We start from the raw sequence: 27,153 nt of genomic DNA on the forward strand, positions 1-27,153 counted from the left end.
CACGAAAGAGAAAATAAGAAAAAAGGGAAACTCATTATCCCAAGCAGAAGAAAATTAACGAGAACCCCCTTGGTATCATTCATAATCCCGCCAAAACAAACCCTCCTATGCTGCCTGTCCTTGCATACATACATGAATGCATGCACGTCCAGGGGTACGCTTCTCACTCGACTATCTTCTCAGACGGCTCCCCACGCTGCTGGCCTTGCTGCTGACCCAGCTGCCGGAGTCCGTAACCCACGTGGGCATGTTGATCCAGCTGAAGCGGCTGCTGCCCGGCAAGCGCTTGCGGCCGGTGTTGCTCAGCTTGCTGCGCCACTTGAGCCGGCCTTCCGCAATGCTGTGGATGATGTTGATGATGCCAAAGGCCGAACTGCCCATTGCACGGAAGAGCGCCAGCGCTGCCACCGACCACAGGATGAACTTCAGGTAGAAGTTGTTGCCCACTTCGCCGACTGGGTATGCTTCGCTGACTGCCATGGCTAGGACCGCGTTCGCTACCATCCACGATATGACCATGTATGTACGCACCGCGCGGTAGTAATCCTCTTGCATCTGTGATTCGTTGATGCCGGGTGAGGGCACTTCAACGCGGTCGCGCAGGTTGCGCAAGGCTTCGTCGTAGCCGGAATCAATATCCAGTTGTTCGGATGGCATTTCGAGCTCGACGGTCGTGCCGGAACCCTTGGCTTGGCCCAGGTCGGTGTTGATCGTGTTGTCGCCTTTGGTTCCCCAGCTGATGTCGTGGGTGTTGCAGAACGAATAGACTTGCAACGTACAGATGTATGACGGAAGCAGTGCGAAGTACTGCGCCGAAGATGTGATCATGTGCCATGGATCCAGGTATAGGAAAGACATGAGGAAATACAAGCCGATCGTGCTGGCGGTGGACACAATCATGTTCGTGAATACGTTGTTGCCGAAAACGATGTTGGTATCGGGTGCTCTGAGCTGGTCCACCACGATGTAAATGGACGCAAAAGTCGTGTAAGCCATGATAATTCCATAAATAATCATACTCATCAAAAACATCTTCTTCGCGCCTTGCGGGCGATTGCCCATCGACAAGATGAACTGCATGCAAATAAGAAGCACACAAACATATCGCAGGATGACGAAGATGTACTTTCCGGCGTGGCCACCGAATGGATCGAGTTTCGGATCAGCGAGAGATCCAGCGATGAAATAAAACGTGAGGTAGAAATTGGCCTGCAAGCAAAGTCAGATAGATAATTCCAACATAGATAGTGATGAAGCGCCTACCAAAGAGAAGTACGTGAAGAGCAAGCTGACAAACTGATAGACAAACTCGATGTGGAGCAAAATCTTCCGCCACAAAGTGTGGTCCGTAAGCCAGATCTGCTTGAAATGCAGAAGAGAGTATACGGCAGCGAAAAACGCTCCGTTCAGCCATCTACGGCGCTGGGAGATGAACTCCGGCACAGCATCTGCTCTCTTGTTAACAACTGATTTTCTGCACGACCATCCATTGAAAAGGCTTACCCGGCACATCAGTTTCTCCCGTAGCACTCTTGACGTACTTCAAAACCCATCGTTCATTTCGCTTTGCGACCAGCTCCCAACAAAGGATTCGATCCTCGGCCAAATACATATTTGCGGTAAACACGTCCGCATCTTGGCCATGAAGTGTCTCACCCTTGAAGTACTGGCTCAGTGGACCATGGCCAGTCTCGTCGTTCTGCAGCGCATGATAGCGGTACGCACTCAGAGCACCTGGCAACACGGTAATATAGCCAAAAACAGACTCCAGGGGCTTGTCCAAGATATTTGACATCTTGTACTCGAAGTTTTGAGATGCGACCAACGGATTGAGCAAGCCGAGCCATCCTTTGCCCTTTCCGGCTTTAATCTCCCCAGCAGCGCCAGCAACGCTTGAGTCGGTGTCAAAAGCCTTCCAAAGGTAATACAAGGCTTTGGGTCCTGGCTTCGTGCCGACGTCGAGAAGGATGCAAATATTCGGGTTCAGCGCGCGACCAAAGGCGTTGAAAAACCAGCGGTGAGAGTTCAGTTTTTTCAGGTTCCTTTCCTTGAGGCAGAAAACAACCTGGACCGGAACGATGCCTTTTTCGGCTCCCTTGAATCGGAGGTCCGAGTCGAGCGATACTTGCGTCGTGTATTCGTAAACGTGCGCCGTGACTTCCTTGTTGTTGACCAAGTTTTTCGCAATTCCTTCTTGGTAGCATCCCATGGCTGCCAACGCATCGAGCACTCTTGGATGTACTTTCGTACGGCCATCGGCAATGATGCAAACTACGATTTTTTGCCAACCATCCTTACCCCAAGTTCTACTCTTGGCGCGAGAGCAGAAGTGGGCGATGTTGCGCATAACTCCATGCATAGTCCTCGTGAAATCGATCTCGTTTTCGTTGTACATGGTAATCGCAATAAAAAGCTCGGTCTCGCGCTGGGTAGGGCCAAAGTTTTGCCGCAATTTGTAGCCTCGGTCCACAAAGTCATCCGGATCGCACGTAACAGCCGTGTATCGCATATGCGTGAATTCGCTTCCATCTTTCCGTGGCAAGAAACTGTACAGGGTCGTCGGAATCTTGCACTCAAGGATCAGTTCACCGTTGACCAAACGCACTTCCCTCTTCTCCATTCTTGTTTGGCGGGCACCACGCCTTTGCTGCTTGCCTGCCGGTGCGGGGCCAATATGCTTCTCGTTGTAGAAATCGTCAGTCATTGTCGAATAAGTTCCGTAAGATTGCATGGTATCGAGTGGGGGCCGTCCGGCATCGTCGGAAAAGACATCGCCATCGTCTATGTTAATTGCAGTAGCATCACTATTTTTGGCTGAATCACTAGAGACGGGACGTCCAGCAAAAAGAGGTGCTGGCGGAAGAGGTCGTTTTGGGCTTCCGCCATACTGCGTCGAAGGCGTGCCCGGCCTGGGACTTCCGTTCAGGTTCAATGGCTCGTAACCAGAGTTTGAAGCTGGCGGGCGCGCGTAGGTCGCTGCTGATCTTGCGGACGGTGACCAAGGTCTGGTGGGCGAAACGGGTCGTGATGGCGAGTAAGCGACGTACGGCGAATCGTTTTGCGGCGGGGGCATCGAAGGCGCGTCATCTATAATCGAGGGAGCTCGCATGGAGGGGCCGCGTGACAAAGAGGCCGTCGACGGGTGGTACGAGGGTTGGAGCGGCGAGGGTCTGTCGTTGGTATTGAATGAGTCTTCTGTGCTGATAGGTTTGCGATTGACGCCGTTTTTGTCTTTGACAGTGGCCTTGATCTTCGCTACTCCGCGCTTGAAAGCGTTGGGCTGGGATGCTGGCTGGGTGCTGGAAAGGGACTGCTCGGCTTCGCGTAGAAAGTCCGAGAGGGCATCTTCGACTTGCGAGGTTGGTGGGGGGTTGGTGGGAACGGAATGGTTGGGTACATCCAATCCCGCAGCCGCAGTGCCCGGGAAGGGACGTTGGCCAGCGGGACGGGAGGGACTGGTTGCTGAGGTAGCGAATGCGGGTGGAGGTGGCTGTACTGACGGCATGTATGCTGGGTCCTCTGGATAGGGCGGGTCTTCGTGGTGTGTCAACAGACGCATGGTGGAGGAGGAGGAGCCGTAGCCATAGCCATAGTTTGTCGGACTGGCATCTTCTTCGTCGTACTCGTAGCCTGGGGGATTAGAATAACGCGGAAACGCGCCGTTAGGGTTGGGATGCCTGTCCATAAGGACAGAGGTCGCGCAGCAACGCGCGGAATGTGAATCGGATCGCGCGGAAACGCGAAGGGTGCGAGGGTATCAAAACAAGAGAGTCGCCAGCTACGTAGTAAACGACAGACCGGAACTCGCAAAGCAGACAGCAAGAGGCAGAAGGAGGCGCGAGACGGACGAGGCGCAAGAGCGAAAAGACAGAGAGCAGCAGATGGCGCGGCGCAGGTGGGGTCGAGTTAGTAGATGAAGTGTAAGGCCCCGGGGGCAGCGACCAGGCCGTGCGCAGGCAGTGATTCGCCGGTGGGTGCGCGTGTTGCTATGACGACAGCGCCTCGCCCACTCTCCGCCTGGGGGATCCCCGTCGTCCAAGGCACCGGACGGCGTTGCCCAATCGTTTCATCTCTGCTTGTTTCTGCTGTCGCTCAGATCCTCGCAGCTTTGGCCAGCTGGCACCCACAAATAGCTCCTTGACGAGCCGCCCTGCACGTCGGTAACCACTCCTCAACTTTGCGCCTCGATTTCGTGCGCAGCGTCTAGACTGGGCCCCTCGTTGGCCGGTGCCTGGTGCCTGACCGGCGCGCAGGCAGTGCAACGGGCACTGCGGGTCCCGCTGGCGACTATGACTCGCGACCCGCCAGAACACCACCCACTTACGACTAGAGGAGCTACTCCTAATGGGCCTTTCAGGGTCCAATGACGTCTGGCTTTTCCAAGTCTCTGTGTAAAGAGCAATCCCCCTTTTTCCATCTTCAGCCCACATACACACACTAGCTAGTTATGCCATCTGCAGCCCTCGACTTCTCCTGCGCCCTCGTCACCGGCGGCGGTGGCGGCATTGGCAAGGCCCTTGCAGAGTACCTTCTCAAAAAGGGAAAGACGGTCATCATTGCCGGCCGAACCGAGTCGACCCTGCAGCAGACGGCCAAGGAAATCGGCGCAACCGCTTACTACACTCTGGACACGGGCGCCATCGACACCATCCCGGCTTTTATCAACAAAGTCACAACCGAACACCCGGAACTCGATTGCCTGGTCAACAATGCCGGTGTGCAACGGCCTCTGCAGGTACAAAAGCAGGATCCCGCCGACTTCCTCGAAAAGGCAGACCAAGAGATCAACATCAACATTCGGGGACCCATGCACCTTGCCCTAGGTCTGCTGGACCACTTCAAATCGAAGCCCAATGGCGCTCTGATCGTCAACGTCTCGAGCGTGTTGGCTTTTATACCTTTCAGTATCATCAACCCGGTCTATAACGGCACAAAAGCATGGCTCCATTTCTGGTCCATGAACCTGCGCACGCAGCTGGCCGACACTAAGGTGCGTGTGGTGGAGATCGCGCCTCCGACGGTTGCGACAGACTTGCATCGCGAGAGGGAGGACCCGGATGACAACAAGAAAGAAAACAACCCCAATGCTCTTAGCGTCGACGAGTTCATTGAAGAGGTTGCTCAGAAACTGGAGCGGGGAGACGAGACCATCGGAGCGGGCATGAGCGCGGACATAATCGACCGGTGGTACAAGGAGTTTGGGCCGCACTATGAGAAGTATGCAGGCGGCAAGTAACATCCGTCACCGTTGATGAGATAACAACGTTTGTACGGACTAAAAGAATAACCAGTTAAAATAATTTGTAGTACGTTCCATAGGAACAGCTTGTAACCTTCTCTATCTCGCTGGGCGGTGAATCTCCCCTGACTGTGAGCGCATTAAAACAGGACTTGTAGAAAACATAGGGCAGTAGTCCAAGATGTGAAAGTATCTTGATGATGACGATGATGTTGTTGTTGCGTGAAGGCGGGCAGCCGAAAAAGGCATAGCGCGCCGTCACTTGCGACGCGGTTTCCGCTCTCTGTTTACATTTCGGCAAACCAGATGCAAGCTTGCTCGCAATCACACACCTCCAAGCAACCACAACCCCTCGCCATCATGCCGAAACGCGCACCTGCGCCCACTCTCTCCAACATGATAGACGAATCGGCCTCCGAGGACGAATTCGCCCAAGACCATGCTGCGAACATGCTCACCTCGGACCCCGCCATCGAAAACACCGCACCGTCGAAGAAAAGGTCTACAGGAAAGCCAGCCAAGGCTAGTGGCGCAGCTGCAACCAAATCAAACACGGCCAAAACTAGGACCTCGGGGCGCAGGACGAGCGGTGCGTCTGTCACCGCAGCAAAGACGAAAACGACCAAAAAGGCAGCCGCCTCGAAGCGCAAGACACTGGCCGAGAGACAGCAGGAGGGCAACGAGAGCGACACCGAGGAAGTTGATGAGTTTGATCACATTGAAGGTTCTGTTGTCGAGCAGCCTGCGCCGTCGAAGAAGAGAGGACGACCTGCGAAGTCCAAGTCCGAAGTTGATGACAGTGTAGTCACTGCTGATGTGCCTGAAATCCTTACAAAGAAGGCGAGGGCTGCGCCCAAATCTAAAGGAAAGCAACCTAAGAAGGAAGAATCCGTCGAACCCGTCAAAATAATCCCCGAGACCCAGCCAGAGGTAGACCCTATGGAGGTCGAGCCATCGATTGAGGAAATCGTTGAGGAGCCAGAGCCCTCACCTCCCGCAAAGCAATCCCGCCTCGCAAGTACCAAGTTTAAACAACGTCAGCCCGTGGCTCCAATCAGACGCGGGGGCAGTGTCATGTCGGATACGGAGCGGACAGGCAACGACCCGGCATTGCGCCGTAAATTGGGTGACATGACAAAGAAGTTTGAGAACATGGACGTGAAGTACCGCAATTTGCGAGAAGTCGGTGTGCAGAATGCTGGGGAAAACTTCGATAAACTTAAGCAAAGCTCGGATGAGCGAGCTAGGGCCCAGAACGACCTCATTGCTTCCTTGAAGAAAGAGCTGGCGGCTCAGCGCTCTCTGGCGAACGAGTCCAAATCTCTCAAAAAACAAATTTCGAGTCTCGAAGCCTCCAACTCAGAACTCTCATCCGAGAACAAGTCTCTCCAGAATCAGCTCTCCGAATCGCAAACTGAAATCAAATCACTAAACACCAAGCTCGCTGCCACTCGTGCCACATCCACAGCAGTTCAGAGCGCCGACGCGAGAGTCCCCGGTAGTGCCGTGAAGGCACAGAGGACAGTTATGGTCGGAAGTGCGGAGGCAGCTAAAGAAGCCCAGATCAGGCAGTTGAAAGAGGATTTGTATAGCGATCTGACCGGCCTCATTGTCAGAGGAGTCAAGCGTGGCGAGGAAGAGGATGTGTACGATTGTATCCAGACAGGTCGCAACGGCAGTAAGTTGATCCTTCCACCAACATTTTCGAACCTGATCATTGTAACTAATCGCTTACAGCCCTCCACTTCCATCTTTCCATTGCTGTTGACGATGCCAGCAAGCCCACCAGTCAAAGCTACGAGGATGCCGAATTCGCCTACGTGCCATTGCTCGACGAAAACAGAGACCGCGAACTCCTCGAAATCCTGCCCGATTATCTTACAGAGGAGATTTGCTTCCCACGCAGCAGTGCAGCCAAGTTCTACGCTAAGGTCGTGGATTGTATGACGAAAAAGATTGTTATTGAGGAGTAGACACGGACTGTTCGCACGTACGGGGCTGGCGGCGGCGTTTTGAGATGTTCGATACCTTATGGCTTACCGGAGCAGGTTACGGCGTCTTATGTCGGAATATGGGTGTGGTGGGTGGTAACTTGGCGTCTCCATCACTCGAGTTACAGCAATACAATTATGTACACATTCACTGTGCACAAACGTCCATAGTACAGCCCAAAGTATGCCAAGCGCCAGGCATTCCAGAACAACGCTTAGGGAGGCCGTGGCCTACCGGAACGGGCAATCCCTTGCCTGCAGCGCGCGCAATTTTCACGCAACATCGAACGTAGTGACAAGCTCTTGGCTCTGGATCAACCAACGCGGCGGCTCTGCCGACGTCGCCCGCTTGCCTCGACCGGGCAGCCCGCTAGCTGCACAGGGTGGCGCGCTCGCAACTTCGAACGTAGGGACAAGAGCTTGGCTTCGACTCTGCCCAGCCAGTGGCGGCCACAGCTCGGTGGCACGGCGTTGTGCGCTGCTTCTGCGGCCGCCGCCGGGCCTGGCACGTCGTCTGCCAAGCTGCCGCGCTGTCGATGTCGAGTGCCGCGCGAACGTGTGCTCGTCAGCCAAGCCGTACCGCCAAGGCCGGAAGATTTTGCTGTCGTGAGAATGGTTGATGGTCGTACTGCCGTATGCAAGGGTTTTCCGGTATATCGGCGTTTGTTGATTTGTGTATTTTGCTTACCTTGGTTTTTTGGGACACTGTTAGATAGAGCATCATAAGACTGCGGCGGTAGGATATCTAGGTAGAGTAGATTACTGTACCACCGTGTACTGCGTCGCCAGCCAAATAAAATACCTTGAAGAGTATTGCTATCTGCAAGGCTACCATAGCCGCATTGTTAGTCTCACAGAGTTCCCCGATGCACCTGGCAGCCAAGGTCTTGGCCCTACGTTCAATGTTGCTCCTAGAACTACTTGTTTAGGAAAAGAGGTTGCCCCGTATGGGTAGGCTGGCTACGTGTTTTAAGGAATCTGTGAGCATCTTGGCGTAGGGAGGCCTGAGATGGCGTCTTGAACATGGCTCAGACACTCTTCGTACCCTATTAATGTGAAGAGGCAGATTATCATCTAGAAAAAAAGAACTACGAAACGTCGTAGTTTCTCACAGAGCATCAACTGGACACGCAATATCAGATTCGCTCTCAAACTCAAGACGTTCAATTTAAAGTTTCTAGCTCGTAACTACAATTATCCCCGACAAGGACACATCGACATAATATTGGATCAGCGGCGCATGCGAGATCACCGCGATGGCCGTGTAAAAAGTCATCTGTCACAACTTACCTTTTCATGACTGCCTTCTGGAATTCTTCACACACATCACCCAACATCCACACACAACCACAGCCGTCTCGTCAGGGAACTCCACCGAGATGTCTAAAGTCAGTATACAAGTTTTCACAGTGCATGGGGGTAGGGATCCCGAAGGATCTGGCGATCAAGCTTCATCTTAGGGGTAAATCCCGTCAGACTCCGCGACACCTGGTTGTGGGGGAAACCTGTCATTGGCCTATCATAAATCCCTCTTCCCGTAGTGGTATCCGATCCTGAATATACTTTTATTTCCCACACCGACATGCGCTCTCGCACATGCTTATTGGCCGGGGCGACGGTCACCGAAGCGGCGAGGGCGCTCAGCAACCTGCTGCTGGGCGACGGCGACGACGTTGACGGGGATGGAGTCGAACTATGTTACATTAGCATGCTTAAACATCATACAAAACTGGCGGATTGCAACTTACGCCCATGGACTTGAGGAGGTCCTTGGTCTCCTGGTCAACGTCGAGCTGGCCGCTCTCGGAGTTCTGGGTGAAGTCGAGAGCGGAGATCTCAGGAACGTACTGATCCTTGCGCTCACGCTCCTCCTCCTGAAGCTTGAAGGAAATACCGCGAACGGGACCACGCTGGATACGCTTCATCAAGTGGGTGGTGTAACCGGCAATCTGTGCGACTAGATTAGAGACGACGGCCGATGCCCGAAGCCAGGCGTGCTAACCTTGTTGCGGAGACGCTTCGAGGCAATGATGGCGATCTCATCGCAAATCCTCTGTGGTTAAAGTCAGTCTTCTGCCGTCGCCCTTCGCCAGGGAATTGAAGCGTACGAACCTTGTTGGTCTCGAAGTCGAGGGTGAGCTTGGGGTAGTAACGCTCAATGACGACCTTGGCGGACTTCTTGACGGTCTTAGTGCGAACGCGACCCATTTTGACTGCGAGAGGTGGAAGTGTCGAAGAGGATAAGGTCCGGTGCGGTTGTCGCGGTGTGGTCGTCGTCGGTCTCTCAAAATGAAGCGCAAGTAGGCTCTCCAAAAGTCAAAGTGCGCCAAGACACTAGTATAAGCGAAAGAAATGTCGATCACGTGCGCCGTTAGATGCGCAAGAAGGTTCGGCTCATCATGGAAGTTCGGCAATGTTTGCTTTCCGGCAAGACATATATAATACACTGCATACTCATCTACCTAGAATATACCCCTCCTTGGCGCCTGGACCTTGGCCTCAGCTGGAGCCGAATTGCGAAGCATTCTAAAGAGCTCTTCGTTGTTCTTGCTAGCATCCGGCCCGTACCCTGAGCCGCTATCAAGAGTCTCGTTCAGCCCAAACGGCTGCACATCAGGCATGGGCTTTGACCTGGCCTCCGCCTCGCTTCTCGTCAAAGAACCCTTCTTGATCTGCACATCTTCCTCATTGGCTTGCTTGACGCTAAGCTTGATGCGACCCTGCGCATCAATGTGTGCCCGCGAAGGCGACATCCACATCTTCGGCCCGCCCTCATCATCGAACGTCATCATGGAAATGTCGCCACGTCTGGAGGAATTCGCATGGTTGAACTCGGTGACCACACCGCCCAAGCCGAGCCTGGCCCGCGATCGGTTGTCGATTGTCGACTTAGCACCCAGGACGCGTGCTTCCACAGGTTGCCGCTCGGCCCGAGGGCCTAGAACTGGGTGATTGTGAAGGAAGGCCGAGCTACGCAAGTAGGATAAACCGGCAGAAGGGTGGGTTGCTGGCGGACCGGAGTCAGTGCTAGAAACTTCAGCCACGCTGACGAATTCGGCATGCACGTCTTTGGCGGGACCGCCATAGACACCAGGGAGGTCGAAGAAGTCGCGGATAAGGCGGGTTAATTCCGAGCTCAGTGTAGTGTCCTCGCGGAGTTGCTTTAGCTTGTCTTCGAACTCTGCTTCTGAGATTGAGAAGCTCTCCACTTTAGGAAGAGCAGATCCGGTATCTCTTGCTGATTCAGATGCTTTGGCAAAAGCCTCTTGGGTGATATGCTTTCTCAGATAATCGCGGAATTCTTGTTTCCTCTCCCGCACGCCAGTTTCGAGGAACGATTGGAATTCACCCTGGTTCATGCCTGAGATCCAAGGTCCCTGGTATTTCCATTTGCTGAAGCCCTGCTTTTGCTGCTCCGAGGACAATTCGGTGTTGTCTGCCTTCTCCTCGAAGACGCTGATTTCCGGCCCTGAGGTGTCGGACACATTGACGCGTTCAACTTTGATGGAGAGTGGGATGTTCATTTCTTGCCATTTCTGCAGCGTTTGGACATGATCGCCAGCGCTCTCGAAATCCGTGAAAAGGTTGATAGTGTCCACCTCGTGTACCCTCATTGTTGGTGTACTCGACCTTGTTGTCTCCCGAAGCGGCAGTGGCCTTTTCAACCCCCAATCACCCCTGCACAAGCTTGAAGTCGGAGTAGCAATGGCTTGATGAGTCGGGTAGGCCTGCGTTGCCGTTTCCGAGTCGCTGCTCATCTCCGATGAGGTGCCATAGTTATCAGGACGAGGAAGAGGCGGCGGGAGCGAGAAGAGGCGAGAGGCGCGCAGGAGTTGGGCCGTGGGGGAACTGAGCTTTCGCGACATGATGAGCTCGAGTGGCAGGCCCGGCTCTCCGTTTGCTGAGACCCAATGGGAGCGTCGTGGTTGCGTTGCTGATGGGTTAGAGACGTGGGAGACATTTTGCTGGCCCAAGCGTGGCCGCCAAGGCCAACCACGACCGGATATCATGCCCTTATAAATGACATGAATTGGACAAATACAAGAACATGGAAGCAGGAATATTGGGGCGCAAATTAGCCCTGGCCAAGTGTTCAAGATAATAGGCTCACTTAGAATTAATGCGTCTTGTAACTACTTATCAAAAGAACCTTGAAGCTCAACGTCAACCACGATATATTTGATACCCTAGGTAGTATATGATACCCTAGGTAGTTATTTGGCTTCCGTCTGCCCCCCTCCCTGTACGCATTTCCACCTTCGACAAGTAGCAGTCCACATCTCATGTTCCCTAGGCAACCTGCTTACTGAACGCCATACAATATATGGTACACTGGAGTAAGGGGAAGGCCCTACCATATGTAATGCACTTGACATAGAATTGATGCAGAAATGATAGTCGCTTCTCAAGCACACTACACTAAAAATCATTCGTAATGATTTCTAGTCAAGATACCAGATAATATCGAATATCGGGGGACAGTGTCATTCTGGGTAGATCGGGCTCCCTCACAAGACCCAATCTCCGTCAGCATCCCTCTCCACCAAATTACCTGCCGTGTCTGTATGTGGTTCATAGCCTTCTATGTCCATATGCGCAAGTGACTTGGCGAGGTCTCCTGCCGATGGTGCTGGAGCAGGCGCCACATCCTCTTTTTCAATGATGGTGTCTTTCACTAGCCCAACGGATTTCGAGGAGATTTTCCCTTCGCCTCTTTCCAGTGCCAGATTTGCCATGGCTTTGTGCAAGTTTTCGACATGGCGAGTGCTTTCGGCTTCGGGTGTAGAGGTGGGCTTTTCTGCCAAAAGCTCGAGTGGATCGATCACGCCTCCTCTTCTGAGCCAAGCCGGCTCTTCGTTAAGTTGGACTTTGACGTACAGGGCCCGTCGAGCGCAGTCCTCGGAACACCATAGCTCGACCTTTTCTCGAGGTAGGATCGTCAAGTTGTTGCCCTTTCCAATGATGAACTTCTTTTTGCCACCTTTGGGGTTGACGTATGGCGGCTTTGGACACAGGGCGTAAGCACACAGGTCTGCGCACTTCCGTTCTTCGATCAGCGAATCATAGTCCGATGGCTGAAAGTCTGTGATGAGAGAGAGGAACTGCGAGGCGTCAGCGTCGGATGGGCGCGCGGGGTCGGCATCTGGGGATGACGGAAAGTCAAGAAGCTGGATGATTGCATCGAGGATCCGTGCTTCAGTGTCCTTCTGTTGCTGGATGAGGTTGGCATGGTAGAGGGCTATTTCGCGGTTCCGCTGCTCGCGGGGATCTGGAGCGAGGGCGGTGGCGGAACGAGGAGGAGCGCGAGCAGGAGCGCGAGCAGGAGCGTGAGCAGGAGCGTGAGCGGGAGCGGTGTCGGCAGCAGGCCCATTGATCTTCTTGAGGATGGACTTGGGCAAGACGGCACTGGGGTTGAATCTTGGGTGAGACATGGCGCGCGGAATGAAAGTGCGGCAGCCGGTCGATCGTGATAGCAAACTGACTGGGTGACTAAGAAAGTTACGCGTGGGAGTTGGAGCGTGGGTTGGGAAGGCGACCTGTCAGGCGCGTCATCTGGCGTACGGTAATTTTGGCGATGTCCGCCTGAAACCTAATGCGTGGCGGCGTCGGGCTCGGCCATCTCAGGGCACTGCCTTCAGCACAACACCTCCATCTCCCCCGACCTCCCCACGACCACTCCCGACCCTCCAGAGCGGAAGCTTCGGGTTGTCCAAGTGCAAACTGCACCTGCCCACTCACCGCATTTCTCGCAATTTCAGGTGCCTAGCTCTCGCCCAGCTCCCGCTCGCCGTCGCTAGAGCTCCTATCCGCTGACGCAATGCCCCGCTAGCAATCCGTCCTGCCCCCGATCGCACGCTGCCGCACCTCGTTTGCAACCCGATAGTGGCGTCTTCGCATTGTCTGGCCCAAGGACGACCAGGCCATGTCTCCTCCGCCCTTCAAGGTCAGGGCGCTGTACGAGTACAGCTCGCCCCATGAAGATGACTTGAACTTCCCCGAGGGAGCCTTGATCACCGTCACCGCCGAGGAGGATGCCGATTGGTACGTTGGCGAGTACATCCTGCCCAATGGCGGCAAGAATGAGGGTTTGTTTCCCAAGAACTTCGTCGAGCGCTACGAACCCGAGCCCCCTCCACGCCCAAACAGGGCCTCCAGACCTCCGCCGCCTCCAGAAGCGCCTCCTCCCGTTGAGCACGTGCCAGCAGTCGAAGAGCAAGCAGAGGAGCCTAGCGAGCCTGTCTCCCATGATGAAGCTCCTCCCACAGGAGCTCCTGCTGTTCCAGAGTCCCCACAAGCTGCTCCAAGGGCGCCTCAATTGCCAAGCTCACCGCCGCCCGCTCCTATTCCGAAGCCTCAGGAGCAGCCTTCGCAGCCTCAAGCCGCTAAGCCTGCACCTGCTTCCGCTGGACAAAAGAGTCCGCCTCCGCCAGTTGCAGAAAAACCCATGTCCTTCAAAGAACGCATAGCCGCATTTAACAAGCCAGCAGCGGCACCAATTGCTCCTATCAAGCCCAAAGCGCCCCCTGCTGGCTTTATTAAGAAGCCTTTTGTTGCGCCTCCCCCGAGCCGGGACGCCTATGTCCCTCCGCCCCGCGAACCGGCGCCCCAGAAAATATACAGGCGCGACGAAGATCCAGAGGTCGCGGAACGCTCAGCGCAGCAACAAGAGAGCACTGAGCAAACTGCGCCTGCCAGCGGATCGGCTGCAACTGAGGAAGAGGACCAGCCCAAGCCTACGAGTCTCAAGGAGAGAATTGCGCTGTTGCAAAAGCAGCAGATGGAGCAAGCTGCTAGACAGGCTGAAGCTTCGCAAAAGGAGAAGCCTAAGCGACCTCCGAAGAAGCGTATTGAGTCCCACGACAGCGAGAGGCGACCGGTAGCGGAGGAAGGCGTAGCGGAGGGTGGCGAGCGCGGGCATGAAGCTGGACAGGAGGAAGCGCAAGCTTTGCCAAAGAAAAGGCACTCGCGCGGCCCCTTGTCTCCTGACGCGGGACAGCATGAAAGAGAAATGTTCAGCGACGGCAACGATGCAGACATGTCCGCGGCTGGCGAAACTACCGAGGATGCTGAGGAATCTTCCACCACTGTCGAAGAGGAGGGGGAAAGGGCCCATGCAGCGCCATCGCATGAACCCGAAGCTGAGCAAGAAGGAGAAAGCACCGAAGAAGAAGACGACGGCTTAGATGAAGAGACGAGGCGACGCATGGAGCTCAGGGAGCGCATAGCTAAGATGAGCGGTGGCATGGGCATGGCTGGCATGTTTGGCCCCCCTGGAGGTATGCCGATTCCGGGTATGCCCATGAAGCCGAAGAAGCCTGCTCCTAGCTCGGAGGCGACAGCGGCGGAAAGTAAGCGTGAACCGGAGCAATCCCCACCACCACCGACTCAGCGTGTGCCTATGATTCCTATTCCTGGTATGCCTCATCCCGTCAGGAGCCCTGATTCCGAAGACACCGAGCTAGCTGTGGAGAAAGAAGAGGAACCACAGGACCCTGTGACTGGAGAAAGGGGTGCGGAGGAAGTTCCAGATATTGAAGATGTCAAACCAGAAGAGCACCCTAGGGCCTCGCTCGATGAGAGAGCAGCGCCTCCACCTCAAGGTAATTTCCAAATACGCCGTCGGGCTGTAGGTGCCACCCACAAAACTACAAAGGCTTCGAGGAGATCAGAATCTACCAGCTCCACTATCTCTTGGTCGTCTATCAATATGGACGGAGAGTCGGAGTGCATTCTGATCCTTGAGGTTCTGAGTACGTTAGGGGGGCAATCAACTACTTAAGTCCGCTATAACCCCACGACAGTATGCTAATAAATTCCACAGAACGACCTGTCCCGCCTCCGCCTGCGACAGAGCGGCCGGTGCCTCCGCCAATTCCTGGTGATCGCCCAGTTCCACCACCAGAGTGTACGTCAAACAGCGCCCTTGATAGAAAGTTCTTGCTAAACGTTCACAGCACGCCCTGCCCCGCCACCTCCACCGGTTGCTCCTCAGTCTCCGAGTGCAGGTTCGGAATCTGACGATGAAATGGCTGGTGATCAGAAACAACTGCCACTGCGTGGCGCTCCACCTCTACCCCCCGGAGTGCCCCCAGTCCCTCAATCACCTCCTTCTCATCAACGCAACTTTTCTGGCAGTGGTCCTATGTCACCCCAGTCGAGACCTTCGACCTCGTCGGACAAGCGATCTAGTCGCGCTATTCCACCAATTCCTATTGGCAGCCCGATTATGGCGCCTGCAGCGCCTGCACAAGCCAGACCTCCGCCGCCCCCGCCACCGACTGGGGCTCCCCCATCTAGACAGCCAACCAAGGACGTTCTTTCGCCTCACTTGGTACCACAAGAAGATGAAGAAGGCGAGACTGATTACGAAGGAGACTATGATACTGACATTGCTTCTGGCGCTCCACACAAGGATGCCCTGAAAGCACATGTGAGGGATCAAAGCTACGATGATAGTACACTTGCAGGAGATACTCCCGTCCGGTCTCCAATCGTGCCATCGTCAGCGCTACCGCATCCTATGCTTCCCGGTACGGTCCCACGTCCTGTACCGCCACCTCCACCACAACAGCCTCCAAGCGCCAGGCAATCTTTGGACGCCCCAAGAGCTGCTCCTCCGCCTCCTCCACCTGGGAGGGAGCCCATGTCTCCTGTGGAGAATGAGAATGAGTATGATCCATATCGCCACTCTTCTATTTCTGCAGCGCCTCGTGCGGCCCCTCCACCACCGGCTGTTCCACCACCAGCACCTGCACAAGCTCCAGAGTCTGCCGAAGAGGAAGAGGAGGAGGATGAGCTCTATTCGAGTCCTCCTCCGAAAAGGTTTTCTCAGCATGCTCCCCCTCCGCCCCATCAAGAGCTTCCGGAGCGTCAACCCCCTCAGTCTCCACCGCAGCCTTCTCGTACATCAGCACAATACTCTCGTCGGTCTTTGGACGTAGAGAGAACGCTGGGTGGTTCTCGACGTTCAATGGATCAATCTCGACCATCTCTTGATCACGGCCATATCGCAAACGATGTTGATCTCGGTGCGGGTAGCCAATGGTGGAGCCAACCTAACACGCCGCCTCCTGTCTTCCAAAACCGCAAAGATGTCCTGTATGAGATCGAAGAATCTAGTACTTCGAAGCGTGGTGGCAAGAAGACCATCCAAAAGGACGTGTACGTTCTGTTCCAGGATTATTCACAGACCATTGTCACGGTCCGTTTTGACGCGAGGAACCCGGAGGACGTCTCACTTGAACAAAGACACGAGCCGCCGCCGCCGAAGCTTAGGCAGGACCAGCTTGAAGATGCCTATGAGCAATTTGGTCGCCGCATAAGCAATGACGTGAACGCGAAGCAAAACACTACCGTCGGCGACGGCTCGCCCCAAGCTTTGGTACATGAGCTTGTGGCGCCTTTGCCTCAAGCCTTGCTTCCGATCGGTACTCGAGCATACGGTGCTCTTGTTTACGCCAATCTTGCCAATGCGTCGGTTCAGCAGCATGATGAGATCCGTCCGGGTGATATCATCTCACTGCGCAACGCCAAGTTCCAGGGTAAGCATGGACCTGTGCATGCTAAATACAGCATGGAAGTGGGTAAGCCAGACCACGTCGGTGTCGTGGTTGAATGGGACGGTACCAAGAAGAAGATCAGGGCCTTTGAGCAAGGTCGTGAGAGTAAGAAGGTCAAGGTAGAAAGCTTCAGGATGAGTGATTTGAGGAGTGGAGAAGTCAGGGTTTGGAGGGTGACGGGAAGGTCTTGGGTCGGGTGGGACGCTGAATAGTGCTGCACGAATGTTGTTTGGCGCTGGTGGTAGCGAAGGAGCTCTGTAGATACGTGCTTGTCAGGGAGCGCTGAGTTGAGCGTTGCAATTGTAAGCCTGTGTCGCAGTCACACAAGAATGCGCTTTCTGGAGGCAGGGAGAAATGCTGAGGGATTTCTCCTCTCCTGTGCAACCGAAGCGCATCTTGCTCTTTGAGGCAATGTAATGGAATGGGGAGGCAAAGAGCGAAGACGCGACGAAGAACGAAGGAGAGCGCGACGCGAAGACGCGACCATGTCTCCCATAAGTACTGCTGCCTCGATGTGTGTTTCGAGAGCATAGGTACTTGCCACTGTTGTACTCAAACCAGCATGCCAGCCAAAACTCCAATCTCAGTGCTTCTTTTGGGCCTTCTCGGTGCCGTTCATGGCCAGGTGACCTAGTATGTTATCCGGCCCGTTCCAATCCAAGGTACTATAGGCTGACAGCAGGACAGCAATGGAGAGTCCGGCATCTTCACGTGCGCAACCGCCTCAGGAGCCTATTGCTCTGGCGACTCCCTCAGCAGCAACATCATTATAAGATGCTCCGGTGGTGTCGGCATACCAGGAAACTGTAACGACAACTTGGCTGGCATAACGCCCGTAGGCGTCAAGACATCTGCCCTATGCTACCAGACATCTCCAACCGCTGGTGATGCTGTATGTTCCTTCAACAACGTTGGATATCCCGGCAATGCTGCCGCTTTCGCCATCGCCAACTGTAACACGCCCTCAAATGGTAGTGTCTCGACGCAAATACTGTCTGCACCTACTATTCCGGCCGTCCATGTTTCAAGCAATCATAGCAGCAGCAGCACAACAACAAAGGCACCTTCGGATAAGACCAGCACTAGCACTCTCACGAGGACGAGCACGAATATCCTAACCAACACGGAAATAGTTGACCTGCCGACAACCCCAACCCCAACGCCTTCTGGGCCGTCGGTCGAGATGACGACCGGGGCAGCAACGCGGCCTGGCGGAAGTCTTGGTTTTGGATTTTTCGTTGCTTTTGGGGTGGCAGATCTGCTCATGGGCTAAGGGTAGATCCATAGAAGCGAAATATACAAGAAGTCTTTTCGCTTTCACGGAGGTGATGAAACGGGCCGAGGCATAGGTTCTGTTGCTCCGCAAATTCCGTGGCCCCAGCTGGAGCTTTCCCCGCGTCATTGCCCCGGTAGCCGACATGTGAACAATCACACCCCCATCCACCGCCATTCATCTCCCTTCGTGCCTTGTCTCTCCCTGAACCCTTTCAACCCTCTATCCAAACATGTCGTCCTCAACCATCCGTCTCGCTCATCACACCCCGCTCCGCCTCCTCGCCCACTCACGACCCCACCTATCTGCGACCCGGCGCCTGTTTAGCAGCAGCCAACCGTCGAAACGAGAGGTTCGGGATGCTTTCATCCTGAGTGCGTCAAGGACGCCAGTTGGTGCAGTAAGTCTATCCATTTACCCTCCATTTTTGCTACCATGTCTGACGCCTTTAGTTCAATGGCGCGTTCACCACTGTGCCCGCCCCGCGCCTGGGAGCAGTGGCTATCCAAAGCGCCCTCCAGAAAGCAGACGTTCCACACGACGAGATAAAATCAGTCTATATGGGACAGGTGCTCCAGGGCGGTGCCGGCCAAGCACCGGCCCGACAAGCCAGCATCTTCGCCAACTTGCCCCCCACTTGCGAATCTACCACGATAAACAAGGTCTGTGCCTCGGGCCTGAAGGCTGTCACTATCGGCGCCCAAGACATTCAGCTTGGCGATGCCGAGACCATCGTCGCCGGCGGTATGGAGAACATGAGCCGGGTGCCGTATTATCTACCCCGCGCTAGCCAACAGCCCCCATTCGGCGAGCAGAAGCTGTTGGATGGTCTGGTTTCGGATGGACTATGGGATGTTTACAACCAGATTCACATGGGCAACTGTGCAGAGAACACGGCCAAAAAATACGAGATCTCGCGAGAGGAGCAGGATGAGTTTGCGATTTTGTCGTATAAACGTGCTCAAGAGGCTTGGGCAGCTGGCCAGTTCAAGGATGAAATTGCGCCAGTCACGGTCAAGGGCAAGAAGGGGGACGTTATCGTCGAAGAAGATGAGGGATACAACCGCCTGAAGCTTGACAAGGTTAAAACGCTGAAGCCGGCTTTCGTACGTGATGGCACTGGTACTATTACCGCAGCAAACAGCTCCTCTTTCAACGATGGTGCGAGCGCGCTGGTGCTTGGAAGCCGGGCCATTGCACAGACTCATGGCAAGGACTCTCGCGTTCTCGCCCGCATTGTCTCCTTTGCTGATGCCGCTGTCGACCCGATCGATTTCCCAGTTGCTCCTGCCAAGGTCGTTCCTATAGTTCTTGAGCGTGCCGGTCTCTCCAAGTCTGATATTGCGGTATGGGAATTTAACGAGGCATTCGCTGCCGTGATCAAGGCAAATGCAAAAATCTTGGGACTTGGTACTGAGATAGTAAACCCGAGAGGCGGTGCCATTGCTCTGGGTCATGCATTGGGCAGTTCGGGAAGCAGAATCCTGGTGACTTTGCTGCACCAGTTGGGAGTGGGTCAATATGGCTGTGCAGCGATATGCAATGGAGGAGGCGCAACGACGGGCATTGTGGTACAAAGGGTGGCACATGCAGACTTGTAAAGCTAACTCTATGTTATTGGAGCCTATGGGTAACCCAGGGCAGCAAGATTAATCGGCTTGTGTTCATTGAACCGTATACTTAATCACATCGTTAACTGAGGCCCCATTACCAGCCAAACGAGCATTGTATTCATGTGTGCAATCATTCGGCAACTGCAGTCACCATCTTGATTCTTCCTTCCAGTCTGGGAGCAATAGCCTGAGCATCTTGTCAGCCGCTTGTGAATTATGCGAGCACGAAGCATCCATCAGACTCACCTTAGTCCAGTTTATCATAAATTCTCCCTCTCCAAGCTCATCACACAGCTTCGGGTGACCTTGCAAGCCAGTCAAGCGCCACCACTTCCTCATGACTTTCCTCATGATGACCAGCTCCCTCTCGCGCTGACGAACGGCCATGTTGGTAGGCTTCAGGTCTGCCTCATCGTCTTCAGATTCAGACTCATTCAAAGGCGTCTCTGCCCCTTCAGGTCGCGAGCCGTGAGGTGTGGTCCTGCCGCTGGCATGAGACGGAGGCGACAAAGTGTTGTTGTCTGCGGCAGCCGCCCTTCTGAATGCCTCAACAACTTTGGCTCCCGGTGCTCTCGGAGCTATGTGTGGATGCTTGACCTCTAGTTCTTCCTGCACCTCACCCCAGTGACGTCCCAGACTCGGCCCCCACTGCTTCCAGCGTCCGAGGACCTTGAGGGACATGAAATACTGGCGGAGCATCATGGAGATAAGAATTCCGTTCTCCTCCGATACGATCTCTTTCGCTGTTCCGCCCTCTGCCTCAACTAGAAGGCTATCATAGCCGTCTTTTCCACGTGCCATATAGCCTCTAGTGACGAGCACATATTCTTTCTCATCATCAAAGGGCTGACCACCTATTTTGGCGTAGGTGACACGTTCGCCTTCAGGCCGCTGCGGGTCAAACTCGAATTCAATGTTCGAGACTTGAGGGAAGCGCCCTGTAATTGTTAACACTTTGCCCTTACAAGGACGGATACAAAGATAGTCACCTTCAAGGGCTGGGTATTTAGAGACGGAGTTCTCCAGTGCTCCTATGATTGCACGACCTTTGACTTTGATCACCACGATTGGATCCTCAAACGGAAAGCTAACGATCAGTCAGCTAAGCATCAAAAGCAATTACAGAAAATGGCTTACCAATTCATGACATCTTTCAGCCTCAACACGCCGGGGGGGTAAATTTGGTCTCCTCTGATGGTCCCGGATGCCATGATACAACAATCACCCTGGTAATGGAATCGCATCAAGTCACAGACAAAGTTGCCCAGGTTTGATTCTCTGAGCCGCACAGTAGTGAATCGCGCGTCGAGAGGGGCGGCCGTATACCCTATCGGTTTTTCCAGCTTGGCCTTAAGCTTCGTAGTCAGGCTATCCACGAGTTTTACAGTGGGGGGGTCTTCCGGTATCTCTGATATGACATCGCGGCGGGTGATGTTGAGATCCCACTTGCCGCTTCCATCATCCCTTTTCCAGGCTTCAATGTAGCTGAGATTCTTGAAGTCCGTGCCGGATCGGAGGATATGCGTGCCGTTGATTAGGCTGTGTCCATAGTAATGGTCATGGCCACCAAGGATTATGTCAATCAGACCATCCGTGCATTCAGCCAGCTTGTTGTCGTTGGGTTCACGCTGGTGCGTCAGAGCCACAATTAACTCACATCCCTGCTCCTTCAAGCCCGGAATCAGTTCCTTTGCAGTGGCTGACGCGGACTTGTATACCAGGTTCGGTGGAAGCGAATTGATTGTGTCCAACCATTCTCTTTCCGCTAACCCAATGACGCCAATTTTGATGCCGTTGGAAGTGGTGAGGATCACAGTCTTCTGGGCATTCCCAAGTGATTCATTTTCGCCGAGGTCCAGGTCGAGGACGTTAGCTAGCAGCCAGGGGAAGTTGCATTGGCCAGTCAGATAGCGGTATTGGAGAATACCAAAATCGAGGTCATGGTTCTGCAGGCTCAGCTGTCAGCGCTGTAATATAGAAGGGGGTAAGAGCCAGACAAAGAAGTATACATACACCGACACATGCAACATCGGTACCTATTCCGTTAAGGGCCGGGACCATGTGACTACCTGCTACATGTCAGGCAGAGCTCTAGAAGGGTTGCCCGTCCATGGTCATATCACGAACCCTTGGTCACACTGCTCTCCAAGCTAGGGTTGAAAGCATCTCCGGAGAAGAGCGTGATAAGGTCCGGTTGGCTCTTGAACCTCTCATCGCTGCGATAGAAGTTGCAGAGTGTTTGGAAACGCGCAAGTCCGCCGACAGGTTCCGCGGACGCAGCTTCTATGTGGTAGACATCGTTGTAGTGTAGAAGTCGCACGCTCGGTGGTGAATCATGGGGTCCGCTGGAGTAGGTGGTGGATTCCCCGATAGGAGGCGTGGTCGAAGGCATTTTGGAGGTTAAGGGGGAAGCGGCAATAGGGTGTTGGAAGGATGTCCGTGGACTGCACGCCCGTGTGAGATGGCCAGGCTTGGCTGCAGCTGAGACAGCAGGGTACTAATGAAAAGGCGGTGATTGGGTGGGCCTCCATTGGAGCTGGGGCTCCTTATGCAATTGCTCGCACGCTGCATAGTGTTCGGAGCGCTGGGTGTTGTTGTCGGGGAGGGTTGCGGACGTCATTGGATTGGAGCTTCCCCTTGCGAGCCAAGAAGTTGTTTCCTCCCGCCCTCCGCACCTGGCGGGGGTTCTTGGCTTACTTTTACCCCAGACAGCGCATACAACATAACTATTATTTATCTTTGTCAATTATTTCAAGGGTATCGAGTAATGCTACATTGGTATGCTTTGGCGAATTTTTCGCCCAACGCCCACGCTCACACGCAAACAAAGTACACAAGATCAAGGCTGAGCATCCCGCTCGGTTACTGTCCACCGTCTCTTCGGTCCACGTTCCCTTTCATTGCGCGCTCCCGACGGCGCAGATCCCCAAAGTCCATGTTGGCTCATAGATCTTCCGATGCTTGGGGGAAGAGGCGCTATCTCATCCTCGGCCTCGGCCTCGGCCTTCTCAGTGCGCGGTGTTGATGCTCGCCTCTGAGTGTTCCCAAAATTCAACATAAAGTCCCCGGCCGGGCTGCCACGGCCGTCAAACGCTGCTTCGTCTTTTGAAGTGGGCCTGCTCCATAGAGCAGTTCCGGGCTTAAAGCTCGGGCTCCCAGGGGAGGACCGTCCTGGAGTAGGATTATAACTTCTGCTGGACATCGAATGCACGGTCGAGCTGCGTCGAATGCTACCGAGAGAACTGCTGACTCCACGGGCCGGTTCTCCCGCGTTGTCTACGGGACTTGCGGGGGCAGCTTGAGCTCCATAACGACTGGAATCGCTCATTTTAGTCATGAGCTGTGGCGAAGGCATAGGTCCTAATCTAGCTGGGTCGGCTCCCACGCGCAAATGCTCGGTCGAGGCAACAACTGTCAGATCGTATTCATCCGAGAGCACAGACTCGACGCTAGTCTTGCGGCGTTCGTTGAGAGGAGACACGTCGCCGATGTCAAGGTCTGAAGGTCTTCGCTCCGATTCTTCTTTCCTAACAGCCATTGTGAGCGATGCCATGCCTACGTCGAGCAGAACTGGCTGATTAGTCAAAGCACCAATCAGAGCGTTACATCCTGCACCATGTGTGACCAGCACAAGGACAAGGTCCTCCTCATCTTCCTCGTCCTGAGTTTCAGTGACCGCATCTTCCAGGTGATCTCCGGCTCCATGCTCTTTGTACCAGGCCACCATTTTATTTAAGCCGCCCCGGAAGCGTTTGTGCATAGCACTCCACTCCTCTCCATAGTCGCCACCATCACCCCACTGCTGCGGGTCGCGCATGCTGTCCCACTGATAATCAATATCAACGCAAGCATCCCGAGCATGGGCAACGTAACCACGAGGAATTGGCTCGGCTGGCGAGATGGCATAAGTTGGAACTGGGGGTCTGTAGGCTCCTGATTCCGATTTGGTAGATGTTGAAATCGCAGTATCGCCTCTTCGAATGGACCTACTCGCCGAGCTGCCTTGACTGCTTGCGCGATCGCGCAGAGGGAGAGCCTGAGCCAGGCTCCCCAAACCTGAAAGAGACCCGCCTTTTTGATGCAGGCTTGCTCCGGGTGAAGTAGTGGATCTCCATCCACCAGGGAAGTTACCGGTATTCAACGATGATCCCGGGAGAGTGTCCACAAACTCTCCACGTCGGAGGAGTTCTGCTTTCGCTCCAGCAAGCATCATGGTCGAGTTTGGAGGGGGCGTAATCAAGTCAAAGTAGTCAGGCGAAAGCCATTCCCCCAAGAAGGCATCGACACGCAGAACCGTCTTGTCGATGTCTCTTTTCTGAAGAGACTTGCTGAGCACATTTCGCGTAGGGTAATCCTCAGGGTGTGGTATGCCTTTTGGCCCTGACGACCTGTCTGCACCGCGGCCGTTGGCCGAGGTCGAATGCAACGACGCTCTGCGTTTGGGTGAATTACTTCGAGACCTGGACGGCGGTTGGGGGTGCTGGAACGAAGAAATGCCGGCGCTGATGGCTACAGACGTCTGGATGCATCGCAAGAATGGCGAGCTGTGAACGATGACCTTGTGCTTACGCTTTTTCCTCTCAGATCGGGGCTGACCACTGATTCCATCCAAGCTATTGCTCCTACCGTGTGCGCCCGCTGGAGCTGTATCGTCATCCTCGGACGTTTCGCGTGCGTACAGTAGGCTGGCAATCCTCGTGCCCAGCGCGCGAGATTGCGTCCAGCCGCCGTACGTGAGAGGAGGGTCGTAGGGCGTAGGCGAGGTGAGATGCCATGTCTTGTCGGCAGCGTCGAGGCGAGCCCCGTGTCTGGATTGCCGGTCAGCTTATTGGAGAGGGCGGAATGGGCGGCTCAGGTATACCTGGCGACAATGATAACGGCAGGGGAGGGAGACATGGTGTGACTTGCGATGCAGTTCAGGGTGTTGGCAGGGCGAGCTGTGGCATCGGGCGGGGAGGTGCGGAGCTGGAGAGGGACGGGGCTTGGCACGGTGGAAAAATAATTGAAAGCAGCAGCGCGCGCTAGGAGCACTCGGGTGACGCAACCGGCGATGCTGGAGGGCATCTCAAAGGCGGCACGAGCGGTGAGATGCCAGCTGGCCCGTCTGCATTATTGCCTCTCGGGTGGTCACGATGCTCGCAAGAACAACACACACGGCATGCATCAAGGCGAATCATGGCTCGCTGCATCTTGCCGCCTACAGCTGCAGGCGGGCATTCCATAAGAAGCCCTTCTCCGCCGCCGCCGCTGCCGCCCTCACTGCTACCGGCACCTAGAATCCATGGACCCTGAGACCGCACCCAGCTGTGCCATCTGCGGCAACCCAGCACCTCAAGAATGCCAGTGTGAAGCAGAGAGACTTCAGATCGCCCTGCAGCAGGCCGAGCACCGCGCTATGGACGCGCGCCAGGCCGAGATCCGGTGAGTGCTCCAAGCGCTCGCTCGCCTTGTAACCCCAAATATTTACTTGGCCGCAAGAGACTGGGTTGTCAACCACGCTCGCACCCACATTCTTCATGCCTTCGAGCGCCTGAAGTCCGCTCGGAAATATGCCCATAATGCCTATCTCTCGTCTCTTCCCTACTATTCCATTTACGTGCAATACCGTGGCCAGCCTCCACTCCACCCCGCCGCGCTGCACCAGCTCAAAGCTCAAATCATCGATGCCGACGCCGAGTTAAAGCGTGGTGTGGACGCCGACTGGCGTGCCTCTGTTCTACGCTACCCGGAAGTGTTAGATTACTTTTACGGCCTTGTGGATCTACATCTCCCCAGCGAGAGGGACCCAAGCGTAGCATCGCCACCTTTCGCACTGGCTGGATATGTGGATCGGGGCTTCGAGGGCGGGAGGCGAGAAAAGGGCACCAAAAAGGGCAGGACTGGACGAGAAGACACTCCAACATCGATGCCAACGAGTGAGAGGCCCAGGGACCGACGCAGAGACTCTGGAGGATACGGCCCAACCGGAATTGTCAGATCAAAAGGACCGCCAATGGCTCCCACGCCCCCGGTCATGCCGCCGTATGCACCAGGATTCAGTGGCGGAGGCTACTTTGGTTGAGATCAAACCTAGGGCCACTGCTAGCTATAGCAGTGCGCCAGGAAGGCGTTGCCATCGTAGCACGTGACAGCGGTCTCCTTGGATCATAGCACGATGCCACATCTAAGGCATATCCCCACTAGTACTGTTGCTGCAGAAAGATTGAGTCTTCTGCATTGAAATTCTTGGGGACAGGCTTAGAAGATCCGCTCCAAAGGGCACGCTGTGGAAACGGTTTATTTTGTAATCGACCTAGCCATTAATGGCAGGATTTGGGCCCTGTGCATACAAATCTCAAGTTTCAAATGATTGATACTGACGCACGTTCAGTCTTACCCAACCCTCACACCTACCTGCTTCTTATTGCCACCAGGTTCGGTCCCAATACATCTATCCGCATAAGTGCTTCAGTTCAGGTAGTCGCCATCAGTCTCCTGGAATGCATTAGCTTTGGGGCAGACGTGCCGACAATAAGCCCACCTTGTGGATTAAGTCAAATAGCGGCTTCGCACTGAACCACCCCGCTCTCGGCGTCCCAATACTCTTGCACGTAAAGGCCGCGTCCTCATCGTCAATCTTGACTGTCTTGTCCCCACGACCACCGGCAGCAGCATCGGCCATGAGCTGCGCATGACAGCATTTTTCCAAAGATATGAACCAGAACACAGTTTCCTCGATCGTTTGGCCTACGGTAAGGAGGCCGTGGTTCTGGAGCAATACAGCTTTCTTATCACCCAGACACGATGCTATATTTCTTCCTTCCTTTTCCGCAAGTACAATGCCGTTGAAGGATTCATAGACGACGTGATCCTTAAACACCGTCAGTATGTTCCAGTGGCAAATCCGACTTGCCCATACGTTGTAAAAAACGCAAGCATCCTGAGTGATGATATCCAGAGGCCTTCCTAAATTGCAGAAACTCCGACCATAGGTGCTGTGGCTGTGAGCAGCGGCATTGACATCTGGCCTGGCCTGGTGGATAGCACTGTGGATCATGAAGGCAGCAGTGTTGAGGAGCCTGACGGGCCCGCCATCGACGATATCACCTGCCTCATTGACCCGTATCAGGTCCGAGGCCTTGATGAGCGAGAATGCAAAGCCAAAGGGATTCACCCAGAAGGTCTGGGGATCCACCGGGTCCTCAAGTGAAGTCAGCCATAGGTGGTGCGGCACAGCCGCCGCACGCTGTTGTTTACTCGCACAGTGATATGTCCGGCCACGCCCTCGTCAAAGCCATATTTTCCGAAGATGCGGAAGGCAGCAGCAAGCCTTTGCTTCAAATACTGCCTCTCGGCGAGCGGGTCGTCAAACGTGGGCGGCTTTGGCAAGACGAGCGGCCTCACTTTGGCCTCGCTGAGACCAGGCTCATGGACGGTTGCAGTGGGTTTGCCTTCACAGATGGCCGACGGGGGCGACATGATGTACGGAGCAAGGCAA

At 54.7% G+C, this 27,153-nt stretch overlaps 12 protein-coding genes across 12 annotated transcripts; 5 read left to right on the forward strand and 7 right to left on the reverse strand.

Annotated features, from left to right (window-relative positions):
* Positions 1-171: 171 nt before the first annotated feature.
* On the reverse strand, positions 172-3,505 carry K452DRAFT_234742 (glycosyltransferase family 2 protein; the record flags this gene model as incomplete). Its single annotated transcript, XM_033537384.1, has 3 exons — positions 172-1,209; positions 1,264-1,451; positions 1,504-3,505. The coding sequence occupies 3 exons, from the start codon at positions 3,503-3,505 to the stop codon at positions 172-174; spliced, it is 3,228 nt and encodes a 1,075-aa protein (XP_033393774.1).
* A 942-nt stretch (positions 3,506-4,447) lies between these two features.
* K452DRAFT_353292 (uncharacterized protein) lies at positions 4,448-7,572 on the forward strand (the record flags this gene model as incomplete). Its single annotated transcript, XM_033545820.1, has 12 exons — positions 4,448-5,217; positions 5,407-5,410; positions 5,579-5,963; positions 6,003-6,055; positions 6,080-6,139; positions 6,164-6,208; positions 6,242-6,308; positions 6,336-6,427; positions 6,464-6,581; positions 6,603-6,692; positions 6,732-6,917; positions 6,977-7,572. 12 exons carry the CDS (start codon positions 4,448-4,450, stop codon positions 7,210-7,212), a joined length of 2,106 nt encoding a protein of 701 aa, XP_033393775.1. The 3' UTR covers positions 7,213-7,572.
* Positions 7,573-8,375: 803 nt separating this feature from the next.
* Positions 8,376-9,538, reverse strand: K452DRAFT_256882 (uncharacterized protein). Its single transcript, XM_033538415.1, has 4 exons — positions 9,343-9,538; positions 9,233-9,283; positions 8,979-9,179; positions 8,376-8,923 (listed from the first exon to the last, which is right to left on the reverse strand). Exons 1-4 carry the CDS (start codon positions 9,436-9,438, stop codon positions 8,831-8,833), a joined length of 441 nt encoding a protein of 146 aa, XP_033393776.1. The 5' UTR covers positions 9,439-9,538; the 3' UTR covers positions 8,376-8,830.
* Positions 9,539-9,636: 98 nt separating this feature from the next.
* K452DRAFT_291104 (uncharacterized protein) lies at positions 9,637-11,166 on the reverse strand. Its single transcript, XM_033541117.1, has one exon. The coding sequence runs from the start codon at positions 11,094-11,096 to the stop codon at positions 9,693-9,695; it is 1,404 nt and encodes a 467-aa protein (XP_033393777.1). The 5' UTR covers positions 11,097-11,166; the 3' UTR covers positions 9,637-9,692.
* Positions 11,167-11,436: 270 nt separating this feature from the next.
* K452DRAFT_291105 (uncharacterized protein) lies at positions 11,437-12,667 on the reverse strand. The gene has a single exon (XM_033541118.1). It carries the CDS (start codon positions 12,660-12,662, stop codon positions 11,739-11,741), a length of 924 nt encoding a protein of 307 aa, XP_033393778.1. The 5' UTR covers positions 12,663-12,667; the 3' UTR covers positions 11,437-11,738.
* A 216-nt stretch (positions 12,668-12,883) lies between these two features.
* On the forward strand, positions 12,884-17,378 carry K452DRAFT_256893 (uncharacterized protein). The gene is made up of 4 exons (XM_033538416.1): positions 12,884-12,989; positions 13,061-14,831; positions 15,053-15,136; positions 15,186-17,378. The coding sequence occupies exons 2-4, from the start codon at positions 13,154-13,156 to the stop codon at positions 17,000-17,002; spliced, it is 3,579 nt and encodes a 1,192-aa protein (XP_033393779.1). The 5' UTR covers positions 12,884-12,989; positions 13,061-13,153; the 3' UTR covers positions 17,003-17,378.
* On the forward strand, positions 17,353-18,063 carry K452DRAFT_361541 (uncharacterized protein; the record flags this gene model as incomplete). Its single annotated transcript, XM_033546431.1, has 2 exons — positions 17,353-17,423; positions 17,478-18,063. The coding sequence occupies 2 exons, from the start codon at positions 17,353-17,355 to the stop codon at positions 18,061-18,063; spliced, it is 657 nt and encodes a 218-aa protein (XP_033393780.1).
* Positions 18,064-18,295: 232 nt separating this feature from the next.
* Positions 18,296-19,664, forward strand: K452DRAFT_234861 (uncharacterized protein; the record flags this gene model as incomplete). The annotated part of the gene is made up of 2 exons (XM_033537388.1): positions 18,296-18,463; positions 18,516-19,664. The coding sequence occupies 2 exons, from the start codon at positions 18,296-18,298 to the stop codon at positions 19,662-19,664; spliced, it is 1,317 nt and encodes a 438-aa protein (XP_033393781.1).
* A 142-nt stretch (positions 19,665-19,806) lies between these two features.
* Positions 19,807-22,068, reverse strand: K452DRAFT_301442 (uncharacterized protein; the record flags this gene model as incomplete). Its single annotated transcript, XM_033542442.1, has 6 exons — positions 19,807-19,863; positions 19,923-20,614; positions 20,666-20,763; positions 20,814-21,622; positions 21,690-21,745; positions 21,804-22,068. 6 exons carry the CDS (start codon positions 22,066-22,068, stop codon positions 19,807-19,809), a joined length of 1,977 nt encoding a protein of 658 aa, XP_033393782.1.
* A 345-nt stretch (positions 22,069-22,413) lies between these two features.
* Positions 22,414-24,611, reverse strand: K452DRAFT_256900 (uncharacterized protein). The gene is made up of 2 exons (XM_033538417.1): positions 24,538-24,611; positions 22,414-24,484 (listed from the first exon to the last, which is right to left on the reverse strand). The coding sequence occupies exons 1-2, from the start codon at positions 24,570-24,572 to the stop codon at positions 22,516-22,518; spliced, it is 2,004 nt and encodes a 667-aa protein (XP_033393783.1). The 5' UTR covers positions 24,573-24,611; the 3' UTR covers positions 22,414-22,515.
* A 126-nt stretch (positions 24,612-24,737) lies between these two features.
* K452DRAFT_353299 (uncharacterized protein) lies at positions 24,738-26,057 on the forward strand. Its single transcript, XM_033545821.1, has 2 exons — positions 24,738-25,097; positions 25,155-26,057. Exons 1-2 carry the CDS (start codon positions 24,958-24,960, stop codon positions 25,735-25,737), a joined length of 723 nt encoding a protein of 240 aa, XP_033393784.1. The 5' UTR covers positions 24,738-24,957; the 3' UTR covers positions 25,738-26,057.
* A 66-nt stretch (positions 26,058-26,123) lies between these two features.
* Positions 26,124-27,134, reverse strand: K452DRAFT_321436 (uncharacterized protein; the record flags this gene model as incomplete). The annotated part of the gene is made up of 4 exons (XM_033544394.1): positions 26,124-26,150; positions 26,197-26,526; positions 26,575-26,856; positions 26,919-27,134. The coding sequence occupies 4 exons, from the start codon at positions 27,132-27,134 to the stop codon at positions 26,124-26,126; spliced, it is 855 nt and encodes a 284-aa protein (XP_033393785.1).
* Positions 27,135-27,153: the final 19 nt, after the last annotated feature.

The sequence above is a fragment of the Aplosporella prunicola genome (assembly GCF_010093885.1).
Source record: "Aplosporella prunicola CBS 121167 unplaced genomic scaffold K452scaffold_25, whole genome shotgun sequence".
NCBI lineage: Eukaryota > Fungi > Ascomycota > Dothideomycetes > Botryosphaeriales > Aplosporellaceae > Aplosporella > Aplosporella prunicola.